General features: G+C 36.5%; 2 protein-coding genes across 3 annotated transcripts in view; one reads left to right on the forward strand and one right to left on the reverse strand.

Annotated features, from left to right (window-relative positions):
• LOC149575618 (protease Do-like 1, chloroplastic) overlaps positions 1 to 13,801 on the forward strand; it is a 328,128-nt gene that overhangs the window by 215,687 nt on the left and 98,640 nt on the right. The gene's annotated exons all lie outside the window — the stretch shown is intronic.
• The window catches only part of FEI1 (Leucine-rich repeat protein kinase family protein), a 138,436-nt gene that overhangs the window by 23,280 nt on the left and 101,355 nt on the right, over positions 1 to 13,801 (reverse strand). Inside the window, exon 13 of the mRNA XM_089815384.1 lies at positions 6,538 to 6,671. Within this exon, the coding sequence (XP_089671510.1) occupies positions 6,538 to 6,671 (134 nt within the window). The remainder of the gene's footprint in view (positions 1 to 6,537; positions 6,672 to 13,801) is intronic.

Below are 13,801 nucleotides of genomic sequence, written 5' to 3' on the forward strand. Positions count from 1 at the left end.
CATTTACTCTAGCATCCTTGTGAATATAACATCTACTTCAAAATATTTTTAAATAGCTTACATTCGATGTATGACCATACCATAGGTCATAAGGTGTCTTATTTGTTTCTTTCTTCAATTGAACTCGATTGAGTGTGTAAACAGCAATACTGATTGCTTCCCTCTAGAATATTTGAGAGACCTCCTTCTCAATCATCAGTATCCTTGCACAGTCCATGATAGATCTATTTCTCCCTTCAGCAATATCATTATGTTGCGGAGTCCTCAATTCATATAGCTATCTTTTGATACCATTGTAAGAACAAAAGTTAGTGAATTCCGCAGACATAAATTCACCACCTCTATCAGATCTTAAACATTTCAAAGGTTTTCTAGTTTCCTTCTCAACTCTTGTTTTGTACCATTTAAACATATCAAAAGCATGTGATTTTACTTTCATGAAGATTACAATCATCATCCTTGAATAATGATCCACAACAATATAAAGTATTTATCACCGTAATAAATATAAACTCCAATTGGACCACATAAATCAATATGAACTAATTCCAAAATATTATTAGAAGTGTGTGACTCGCTAGCATAACTAGACTTTGTCATCTTACTCAGTTGACATTCTTTACACAGCATTATCAAGTTTTTGCATATTCGGTAAGCCTCTTACTCTTTTATTTCTACTGATGTTCACCATACTTATGAAGTTTATATGACAACCGTTTATGCCATAACCACACATCCTCAATTCTAGCAAATAAACATGCATTAGTCATAGGATGAAGGTAGAATAAGTTACCTTTGGTTTGCATTCCTATTCCAATTAGATTACCTTCATCACCAAGGATTTAGACCTTTCTTTTCTCAAATTCCAACTTGTGACCAGAGTTATTCAATTGAGCAACACTCAAAAAGATTATATTTAATCCTTGAACCCAATATGCATTATCACATTTGATCTTATCATTCAACATTAATGATCCTTTACCTTTCACCAAATATGGAACATCACTACCCAACTTAACATTCTACCATCATCAATTTCTTCACAATTTTCAAACTTTCTTAGATCATTAGTCATATGATGTGAACAACCACTATTAATAATCCAAGAGTCATTCTTTGTAACATGTGAAATCCGAGTGGTTTCATTCTCATATCTTTCACCATTTGGCTCTTCCTTGATAGCAACATAGACCATTACAACTACTTTCTATCATCATCAGAACTTGTCTCAGTATGTTCTTCTTCAACAATGTAGCAAGACTTCTTGCCTTTGTCTTTGTAATCTCTATTTTTCCTGTACTTGTAGTCTTTCTTATCATTTCTATTAGATTTGCCTTGGTTAGGACATTTAGCAGCAAGGTGACCAACCTCATTACATTTGAAACAGATTAAAGGTATCTTGCCTTTGTATTTAACTTTATCACTTCATAACTTTACTGCAAGCAATGCTTCAATCTCATCTAGATCATCTTAAGTTTTGAATTCACTTTCTTCTTTGGTTCTCTTCTCTTTCTTTGGATTGTTTATGGTTAGTGAAGACTTTATAACATTTCCAATCGTAACCATACTATTATCGTAATTGCTCAACTCAAATGCAATCAACCGACCAACTAGACCATGAAGTGTCAGATCATTACTAGGCATTGCTCTTACTTCTTGAATAGCAAAAACTTTGATAGCATTAATAGACAAAAGAGTTCTCAAGATTTTACTTACAATTTCTGACTCGAAGATTTGTCCTCCAACAGGTCTTATTGCACTCACAACATCCTTGATTCGGTTCACATATTGTGCAACATTTTCACCTTATTTCATTCTCATGTCATCATACTTACCTATAAAGCTTTCAGCTTTATCTCTTCTTACATTGTCATCTCCTCCATAGACTACCTTCAGTTTATCCCACATTTACTTTGCAGTGGTACAGTTCTTAACATCATCAAACTCAGCATCAATGAGAGCAGATGTAGTATCAATCATCTTATTGTTATGATTTCTCTTCTCATTCATTTGATCCACAGTCAAATGACCAGCAAGTGTAACATATTCATTCTCCAACCAACATGTGACATCATCTCCAATACCTCACAGATGTAGCTTCATTCGGTCTTGCCATGAGGAAAAGTTCTCCTTGTTCAGCTTTGGTGGTTCTCTAGTATGCATCTTGATCTTTTGCTTAAGTTCCTTTAACCTTCTTCCTTCAAGCCCTGAGTGCTCTGATACCAAATTGTTAGATAATTGGTGGGTAGGGGTCAATTAGTTATGTCTAGGTATCTCACATTTCACCACCATCAAAGAAACATAAACTTTAACAACATTAACTTCAATATATTCAATCACTCGGTAGTCAAATCCAACATAAAACTTAACTCATACATCAACTTCTCAAACTATTCCTTGCATTACCAATTGTCAGTAGGTTTCCAGTTATTACCCAGTTACAATTTAGTTATTACCAAGTTGCAGTAAATTATAAAAAACTTGTAAATCAACTTGAAACGCAAAATAACATTCATACAATTTTGAAACCAATATTTAACGTGGAAACCCTGTAAAGGGAAAAATCACCTGGGACCGGCAACCCAAAACTTTCACTCTTCTGAAGTGATCTTTGTTAGGAGACTACCTTGTTAAAGGTTACACGCACTTTGTTAAAGTGACCTTGTTAGAGGATTTCACCAAAAGATCATCCAGACCTTATCACTCCCTTTCTAAGACCAAAAAGAGTAGCCTAATTTAACGAACTTACAAACATCGCTAAATGATGTTACCATGTAAGATTTCACAAACTTGTTAGGTCCACTCAGTGCTTCCGAGATTTTCTGCTACAATGGTTAAACAGTAACAGTATAAAGTGATCTGTAAGAATAGCAACTATCTTTGCTTGATCAAATCTCTATTCTAGCTCTTTCTCTGTCTTTTACTCACTCGATTGATTCTAACTTCCACAATCTCCTCTCTTCTCTCCTCTCAGCTCTGCTCGGCTCACTTGGCTCTTTTCTCCTTCAACAACTTCACATTCCAAAACAACCTCTCAATCAGTTCTTCAACTCTAGCCACAACTTTGAGCCAATTCAACAGATTAGCAACCTACACTATTTTGTTCTCCTCAAATAGATTTCTCAATGCTTACAAATCCTACCATCTTTTTGCCGCTTAATCAAAATTGTCGATCTTATGTTTACAACTGAATTCCTTCATACAATGAATTTTGATATATAGAAAATATAACTTTACATAGAATTTTGTGTCCATCCTTCTTCAATTTCCTTCATCAGATCCTTCTTGATTTTTCCTCATCTTTGATCTTGCAACAAACTTTGACTCTTGTAATAGACCTTCTCGAACTTTTCAAATTTCCATCAGAAGTTGACGTCATATTCCAATTTCTCAAACACTACATATAACTCGGTTAATACTCACTCGGTAAACATTACATTTACTCAAGCAACATATAACTCGGTTAATACTAACTTGCTGGGGCAACACTGTGTTCTCAATTCCTCTATGCATTCACTTGGGCAATAAATTAGTCACTCAGTAAATATAGTCTCCCTTCATTAACCTTGTGTCTCAGTTAAGCTTTTGAACTTCAACATATTATAATACATGATTGTAAAAGTAAATATAGTCTCCCTTCATTAACCTTGTGTCTCAGTTAAGCTTTTGAACTTCAACATATTATAATACATGATTGTAAAACTAACAAACCAATATTATATAATCATTGCCCAGCTGATTCAAATACCCATTGAATACCTTACATATCAACTCTAACTTCATCAAACTTTCTTCAAATCCTCTTCATCAATCAATCGATATGGTCTAGCCCATTAAGACTTTGACATCAATGACAATATAACAACTGATATGATTCTTTCACATACATTCATAGCATCATCAATTACAATATCAGTTGGGGCTAACAAATAGTGCTTAACAAAAATAAATAGGATTTAGGATTGTTGTCCAGTGTTTTTCAGATTGACAAGATCCTATATATTCTCATTTGTAATCACGATGTTGTACAAGGAAAACCCATAATCTTACTTCTTTTCAACAAAACATTATGTACTCATGCAAAGAAATTGGCCACTTTAGTAGCAAACATGTTTCCAAATGTGAGCTACACAGATTTTAGCAATTTATCAAACATATTTTCATTGTGTCCCATCACCAATTTAATTATTGCTTTGACTATTTTAATGTTAATCTCACCCAAAATGTTTAGATAGTCTAAATCTTAAATAATGTCATGTTTTTAAATATTGCTGATTTGTTTCCTAATAATTGGTAAATATGCATTTGCTAGAAATTCACAGGTTACTCAAGTCAAATGGTGAGCTCATATAATGACATAGAATATGCATAAGCATCTACAGGAAATTTCAAATTTGAGACATGGCAGACTCGCAGAGGGAAACTACAAATAATGCAAGTGAGAATTAGGTATGATAACATCTCGCCATCACTCTAGGGTCTTCCTCTATAGAAAGTGTTAAATGAACCAAGAACACATAATTCCAACATTTTTCTTGGTCAAAGTAAAGTCGATCATGTCTTTGGAATCAACTTTAAAAAGCTCTCATGGACTACTAGTTGGGAATGGATGTTTCTCAAACTAAAGTTGGCTCTCTCATTTGTAAGCAAATCTTGCTCAAGGAGCAATGGAATCAATACTTTTGGTCACAGGTTACAAGTTTGTCCAGCAGGACTCTGATTGAAATCAATTACAACTTAAAAGATCTTTAAAACAAAATAGATCTGCTGCTATGAAAATTAAACAGGCTGTAAAACAATGAATCACTTTTAAGTGCAATCTAACATTGTTTGTTTACTGAAACAGAACTTCGCGGATGAATGCAAAATTTGGTAAATGTTGCTTAACAATGACAACCAAACAAAATTTATCAAGCTCGTGGCTTATTTTACCCTAACTTCTTTTACAATGTCTTTCTGCAACAGTTCCAGTGGACCTGTTACTGTTGATACCTATTTTAATAAGTTTATCAAGCTAACTGGTTTTGATTGCTCCTTTTGAGCGGGTTATTGTTGGTTGTTGCTACAATCTTTGTTTTCTTAGGAGCTCCAATGTTAAATTTTTACTACCAATTAGCTTAATTGAGCTATATTTGATACCTCTTTTCCTAAGTTTACCAAGCTAACTGCTACTTTTCAGCGGGTTATTGTTGGTAGTTGTACTTAATACCATTTTAATTCTCCTTGGGAACTCCGATGTAAAATTTGCTCTATAATTTGCTTGTTTGAGCCATATTACATTCTTTTCCCAATGCTAGAAAAAAATAGTTTACATGCTTCTTAGATTCATTTTCAATTTTTCTTTCATGCACCCTTCCACTTGACCTGCTATTTTGAATACTTGTTCTTTATCAGCAAAAGATGTAAATTAATCATAAGCCCTTCCAAAAGAACAAACACAGAGTCTGCAATAACACTGGCTCCAATCAAAGTTTAGACCTGCCAAAAAGATATTAAACAAAGATAAAGTGTACTAGAAAAGTTTTACAAATATACAGAATACTTAACTGGGACTCTCAACTGCCTATACTGTTCATGACCATTGACACTTCAGACAGTTCTCTTTCCATATGACTCTGACTGGTAATGCAGAGCTAAAAAAAGCTCCAACATGCTAAGAGGTGTCCTTCAATGATTGAATGCTGGGGGACAAAGGGTCAATCTCACTTACTGGAGGCTTAGCTCAGAGGTAATCTGTTTAGTTAAGTTTATTGACAATGGCCCTTGTTCCCAAGATATTGTATGCCATTCCCTGCATCGCTTATTTTTATCTCTGTGTTTCAAATTTTTGATACACACATTCCACATATCACTTATAAAAAGTAGAATGCCTTGACTGTCAGAAGTGAACTGACCCCTAAGTACATAAGTGCTGCTGATGTAAGTTGATTGATGTAATTATCCTTAATAGTACTGAGATTTCCTTGAGGTCAGAACTTATGGAATACAAAATTTGAGAAAGATGTACAGGGTAAGGTACACAAATCCGTATTCCCACATGGTGAACTTATATACAAAGTTGTGGGTAGACTATGACCTAAATATACATCTTAACCTTCTTAAAATGTCAGGTTGAATTTGTAGGGTGTATCCAAGGGTCAACAGATGCAGAGGGCATATCTGACACTGTAGCATACAAAATGTCATGTGGCATATCTTTGGATGTCATTTTGGTAGTTCACAGCGAATTATTGTAGGTCAATTAGAAAGACATACAGGTTACCAAATTTGAACAGAATATAAAGGGTAAAGTAAACAAGTCCTCATGTTCCCACAATGGTTATCTTATACATTAAGTTGTAAGTAGGTCATCCCCAGACTATACATCTTAATCATTCTTAGGTTGAGTTGGCATGGGGTATTTAAGATAGCAAAGATGTGCATAGCACAGATGAAATCCTTTGTTTTGGAATTTACTGTTCCCAAATGTAACAATTCTCTGACAAACACATGTACACACACACAGAAATAGAGAGAGAGAGAGAGAGAGAGAGATACCCATCCAACAACATTTAGCCCTTTCTCTATGAATGCCGAATCAGTTGGACGCTTCCCACTCAAAAGTTCAAGGAGAAGAACTCCAAAGCTATACACATCTGCCTTTTCTGTCGCTCTGCCACTGTGCATGTACTCTGTCAAGAATATCACACACAGATAAAGAGAGAATCAAAATTCAATTAAACTCTGTTCATACATATAATTTTGAGTCTCATGCGTAACACATAATACTGTTATAGTAATGAGTGAGCCAACATATACAAAGTCAGTATGTTATGCATTTTGCTTTTAATTTCTTCTGTGTGACCTATTGTTTCAAAATTTATACCTTCAGCATTTATTCAATTAAGTCTAAGTTGAAATCCCAAATTTATGACAGTATGACACAAACAGCAGCAGCCATGTGCAACATATATGAGGAACAACTCGGAGAATTTTTGTCTTGGTGAGTATTATCGTTATGCGTCCATAAATCCCTTACAGTGATCTGTTTGTCTATGAGAGTCAAGGGTGACCAGATTATGTGGGGAGTAGTGTAAAGAGAAAATAAACAGTTATGAAGAGAGCTGATACTAATCAAAGATAGTCCAGGTGAATGGTTATTGTCAACCATCATAGAAAATTTGAAACTGCCATTTGAAAGATATGGACAGATAAAAAGCATACTCACAGTGATTTGTAATACATAACCTAATATGGAGTCAGATCCACTGCAAATGGCTTTCAAGCATATGTGTGTGTGAGTGTGTGCACACAAGTGTGTGGCTAGGCAAGCATTCTTGATCTTAGTGTAAAAAACCAATGTGTAACCATCTTTAGCTTTACAATTACAGTACTTTGCAGATCACAAAAAAGTCAGCTGAGCACCTTCTGCTTCGCTGCTCTTATGCTTCAGAAAATAGAGTGGATGGCTAAGGACTCAACTGATAAGGCAAGAAGGGCTCCTTAGGAAAGGCAACCAACAATAATAGTTGCTGCCAGTGTTGCCATATTTTAGTCCCTATATGTAAAATTGGCTATTAGGTCTGAAGAAAGTATTGTCGGATTTTCTATTTGGGAACTGCATCCTCCTACTACCTCAAGAGTTATGCCCTCGCAATCTAATTTAGACCTTAGGTCGGCATGCTGGAAAATAGATACTCATGTTTAGTCAAGTCTTTCAGTTAGTCCAAGTGTGAAGTTCTAAGCCCCTTAGGAATCTATTTACCTTAGTACAAAAGCTTAAGTCTTCTAAAAAAAAAGAAAAGTACCAAAATGTTTCATTGCGGGATATTGATGTTCAAAGTGCTGAAAGTGGCAGAAATGGAAGCCTGGTGGTAGAATTCCCAAAACGCTGAAGAGAAATTGGGACCCACACTGCGTAAAGTCATAGACGGATTTTAAGGTGACAGAAGAAGTTAACCCAGTAGACGCCTGATGGATGAGTAATGAAAAGACTTGCTAACTTGGCAAAACTCCATTAAGGAAAAGGACATTTCAAGTACACATTCATCAGAAAGTGAAGGGGAGAAGTGTTTAGTCTCTGCCATTTGTGAAGAAGAAGATGGGTTTCAGAAATTTCTCATTGTAGCTGCTCCATCAGCAGATCCCGAAGATATTGCCTGATAGATTCATTGGTGATGTCTAAATGCTCGTTAGACTATCTTAAATAGTGATAGGCTTAATTAAACTGCCATGAGGTGCGCAAGAAGGTATGCGAAATTCCGCCTAACAAAGAAAAGAAGAATTGGGATCAGTGGTGTTGACGTGCCGATTCCGAAATCTCATACAGCGATAGTCAATGTTCTGAAAAACCAATTTTGAAAATCCCTGCTGACGTAGGCTGCCCGTCATGGATCAAAAGATTAAGTGCACAGAGTGATTTATCTGGAAGGAATGTCTTGTCCAGCATTTAATGCATTTAATGTCATTCATTGCTATGATCTATCTCAGGTTTACCTCGATTACACATAAGCTTATGGAAGAAGCTAAATTAAAACATCAGTACAGTTAGAGACAGCAGAAGTAAATTCATAATTTGTGCCACACTCAATGAGAATAGAAATTTGTCATATCCTGCAAACTCACAGAATGGCTTTCCAGTATACTCCTTATGATCATCTCAAAGGTATTGAGAGTGAGTGGAAGGACATCGGCAAGAAATTGAGTCATTTTGACTGAGGATATCTTTATGAAGGGATCCACCACAAGCCTAGGCACCTAATTACAGACAAATTAGTACAAAGTGGGCTCACGGAAGCAGCCGGATTTCTTGTCATTGTGCAATCTCAAGGATTAGTCAAGGAATGCATTGCTCGTTTTGACCCTGATACTAAACAGGTAAGAACAACTAATAAAGAGGTTCTCATCACACTAGATAGGACCACCATACAGAACTACTTCCACTTACCTCTAAGGGAAGTATGCATAGACTGGGATTTCACTCGTTCGGCTTCAACTTTCACTGAAAAGAAAACAAGGTGAAGAGCTGTAATTTCGAAGGAGTGGTTTGGGCAGGAAAGGTCCAACAAATCCAAGCTTCCCAAGATTATTTATGCTGCCAATTTGAAAAGAGAAATCGCCGACATGCTGGTCTTATTACATGGAACTAGGGGCAGTGAAGAGGCACTCATTTAGAAGAATGGGTATTCTTTGTAAGACCATGAGCGCTGATGAAAGGTACATAAATTGGACGGAACTCATTAGTGATGTACTAGGATTCTTAATGATGGGTGCTAAGCATTATGGTTCCTTCTTCATGTGTTCATATAATTATCTATGCCCTAGCATGCACGTGACACTAGCCCAGTTTGAACCATGTTCAAGATTTTGATGATGATATACAAATCTTAGATTTGTATCCATGCTTGCAGCTGCATGAAAAGTTTTGCAGAATTTAGATGGATAAATGATGCATTTACCATGAGATTGACCTGGGAAATATAAGGATGCCCTGAACAGAGATTATCACCAAAGGCGGTTAGGGTAATTTCTAAGTACAACAATTATTTCATTAAATACCCATCTTTCACATTCTTCTAGATTGACGCATTCAATGGTTTTCCATACAGACTGCACAGGTATCCCAACGACAAGATAGTTCTAACTGAGTTATGTCAGCAAGTACTCGAGGTGAATAAAAGGTGTGGTGAGAGACACAAGGTTGAGATCCCATTCCCTATCCATCATGCTCCTCCAATTCTAATGCTATGAATGTAGTCAAAGCCACAAACGCATGGTATTCCTTCCAGAATTATGAAGTTCTGAGGACTCAATATGATCCCAGTAACTTTGTCAAAGGCAATCTGCAGCTTGGGCTATCATTCGTCATGTGCCAGCATTAGAAGACTTTTGGGCAAATTGTAAAGATGACATTGAGATGAGAGAAAGGTCTTGGTCAAGGCCTACTATGGACGAGATAAAGGTTTGCGGAGTGAATTTAGATGTTGACGGCCTGGTGGACGCTAAGTCTGAATTACTTGATACATGTTACTTGAAGAAAACTAAAGGGACTCCAATAAAACCCATCAATTGTGATCTTCCACAAATAGATGATCTCTATGTACACGTCCCTGATAATGAAGTGAACTCGAAAATGGATTGATTGGATGCAAACTGCGAAGAAAAGAAACTCCAAGAAATGCCCCCAAACCCAACACAGAGCCAAACACCAGCACCTGTTAGTACTACTATGGGCGCATCAGCACAAATGTCTTCTCAAGCTGCTAGAGGAGATGGTGAACCTTCACGAATGGGGCCAGAGCTTAAACCTACTGATGGAGGAGGATCTCTTCCTGATGAGGATCTCACAAACAAAGAAGGGCCCAAAGATGAAGAGACCCCAGAGCAAGAAAAAATTCCACAAGAAGAGGAGCAGCAAGAAGACTCTCCACTGGATCACCAGGTAACTCAAGGCCTAGTCTTTTCTAGCTCTGTTTTTGCAATAGCTCCTAAATTTCCTTTCACCTCCACTTAGAAAGATACCCCTCCGGTGTAAGGAAGTTATTGGATTTAGAAAGTCTCAAGCCCGCTTCAAACATTTTATCCATGTAATGTCCCCATTTTTGAGTTGCATCAGAGTAAATGGATTCAGCCTATCATTAGGTCCTTATAGGCTGATATTGGTGATTAGAGGACCTTGTTGTGGAGTTATTTGGCCAATTGTGAGTTTTGGCTCCATTTTGAGGGACTTAATATTTATAGTAAGTCAAGAGATGATTCCAAGGAGCTTAGACAATTTAGAGGAATTATACGATGCTTTCAGAAGTTACGTCTAACTTTTGGTTTGGGCTCCAAGATTCTTGGAGGGAATATCTAGTTTTAGTAAGTCACCCAATCAGGACTATTCACCATCTTTTATCGTCAGATCACTACTGTGCTATCAAATTTTCGATTCCAGTGTTGTTAGGTCTTTTTCGCAAGTTGGGTGCACTATTGGTTATAATTAAATTATATTTACTTAGCTTGCTATTTTAATTGAAATTGCTTAATAAGCACCTTAATATTATAGCTTGTTGCAGTCAAGATGAGAAGATTTAAAATATTCTAACACATGAAACAAGGACCTCATGTGACAGTATATCATTGTATTAATTAAAAGGTCATTTTGGAAGCAATGAGGGAGTTAAAATTAATAAAGTGACTTTATTTATTGTCAAATTTAAATTATAACATAAAGTTGCTATATGAGAAATGAACCCTTTAAGTGAAAGTGTAAACATGAAGCCACTGGCCGTTTGGTGTGAAGGAAGAGTCATTTAACTTGAAATATTATTAAAGCAAGCTCTTTGAGATGGATTTGCATTCTTGATGACAATTTATCTTTTGGAGAATTTGGAGCTTGAGGGTTTGAGGTGAAGAAATTGTGAATTTCTTTCAGACGTTGCTTGCTCTTTGAATTGGTTTTCAATCGCCAATGAATAGTGCCTCATTACTGCTGCAATTTTGACTAACTGAATCGATTCACACTGTTGGGCAACACTGGAGGATTCTGAGCAGAACATTGAGCTCTTAATAATACCAGCGTAGGTTTTTAGAATGCCTGCGATCAATTTTAAGGCAGCAGCAGTTGCATTTACAAGGTTGTGTTTGCAAATTCAAAGCCTGTGTTGCTGCTGGAAGGGCCAGCATTAGCATTGGAGGAGAATTTGTGTTTAAATCTCAGCTAGAGACCAACTTTACATTCTGCTATATCAAGTCATTGCATTTCAATAAACAAGTGTGTTCACTGTAAAAAATTTGCAATACCTTTGCATATGTTGCATACTAAAATATAGAAGAGAGAAATTGTAATTTCAATTTCTATGCATTGTTATATATGTCATATTCTGAAAAAGGGAAAAAGCATATATCTGAAAAGTACAAAAAAATTATTCTTTACCATAGTTTGAGTGAGAGCCGGCAGGGGTCATTACAATCCGCCCCTTCCTAGTTAGAGCAATCCCTATAGAGGAAAAGAAAAAGAGAAGAAGACAACATGCCTTCACAAAACATGGTGGATCAAATCTTAAAGAGCCCTCCCACCCCTCAGAAAAAGAAGAAACCTGCAGTGCTAGCTGCCCTAGGGAAAGATCAGGAAACAGGGCACGTAGTCGTGGAAATTGCATACTTACCAACTGATAAATAGGCTCATATAAATGCTTCTGATTTTACAGTAACTAGGATTGATATTTGACTGCCTCAGCATGAGAAAATTGTTCAAATGTGGGAATTCACCAACCAGCAGGTGCAGGAGAAATTAGACAAAGATAAGCAGGGCAAGGTCAAACTTAAGGCAATGGTTTCCCAACTTCCGGACGATCTCAAAGAGATCCTCATGCCCCTTTTATCTCAGCCAGCAAGTTCTTCTTGTTCTATCTTGGATCCAACATCAAATGAAAACCAAGCCCTAAGAGGATAGACACGAGTAGGATTGGTAGCGACTGGATAGAAGATCTGAAAGTCAGAGGATTGCCTCTGATTGAGCACCTTGGATCTCATTACAAAATCCTTTTGTAGACCACGGATATTGTAAAAAACTGATACCATGATTATCAAAGGACAAGAACATTCTTATATACAATTGTTTTCAATGCTTAAAGAGGTAATGGATTTGAAAGCGGAAAATGCAATCAAGTTGGGGCTTCTGAGATCGACTAATGAGCCACTACAAAAATGAATGTTTTCTTTAACTTTCAAACAGAAATGGATGACTAAAACCTTCAAAAGTCTAAGAGAATTGGTTAATAGTTTGCATGAAGATATTCAGGGAATCAAGAAATATTTTACTGATTCGGGACGTGGCTCCCACCAAGGTAAAGGAAAGGATATTACTGACATCCACAGCATGAGAGAGACTTATCAAAAAGAACACTGACAAAATGATCAGTCCCTCTGCGTATCAGAAAACAAGGTTTGAAAAGCTTACCCAAATTGATGCCATGCTACCTGTAATGAACTGCTAGGTTATAAGGATAGGGTAGAAGACATTCAAGAAAATCATCTCTACTGGACTACCAAAAATGATAACGTAAGAGTATCAGAGGAGGGGGAGATGACACGTGTCATTGAGGCACTGTAACAATACAAATCCAGCCAAGAGGCCTCCACAGATGCATCGGTTGATAAAAAGGAAGATGGAAAGGCTGTGCAGCTTTAAGCACATTTATTTTTCTATTTTACTCTTTTGCTTGTATTGACAACTGTTATGAGACGTTTTAGTTAATATTTCACTGTAACCATCATGGAAGATGGAGTATATCTTTTTTTAACATATTTCAAAGGATCGGCAATTTTTTATCCAATTTCCCCTGGCCACTGTGACAACTGCGTGAGTCATTGCATTCTGGTGATTGTTTGTTAATAGTTATAGACATTTTACTGTTGAAGCAATAGATGAATGATAGAAAAAGCCAGTTAGTCTTAGATTTTAAGCTGTGCTCTTAAAATCTGTGATTATCAGTTGATCTGTGAGTCATCGTTGGGCTTTTTTTTATTAGCAGATTTGTTCCCTTAAACATAGCGTTCTAAAATCTTTGATTATCAGTTGATCTACTAGTCATCATTGGGCTTTTTCTTTATTAGCAGATTTTGTCAAAAGGACACTGACAAAATGATTAGTCCCTTTGTGTATCAGAAAACAGAGTTTGAAAAGCTCACTCAAATTGATGCCATGCTACCTGCAATTAACTGCTAGGTTATAAGGATAGGGAAGAAGACATTCAAGAAAATCATCTCTACTGGACTACCAAAAATGGTAATGTAAGAGTATCAGAGGGGGACATGACACGTGTCATTGAGGCACTGT

The sequence above is a fragment of the Cupressus sempervirens genome, chromosome 2 (assembly GCF_028749045.1).
Source record: "Cupressus sempervirens isolate cs-2001-9-10 chromosome 2, ASM2874904v1, whole genome shotgun sequence".
Taxonomy (NCBI): Eukaryota; Viridiplantae; Streptophyta; class Pinopsida; order Cupressales; family Cupressaceae; genus Cupressus; species Cupressus sempervirens.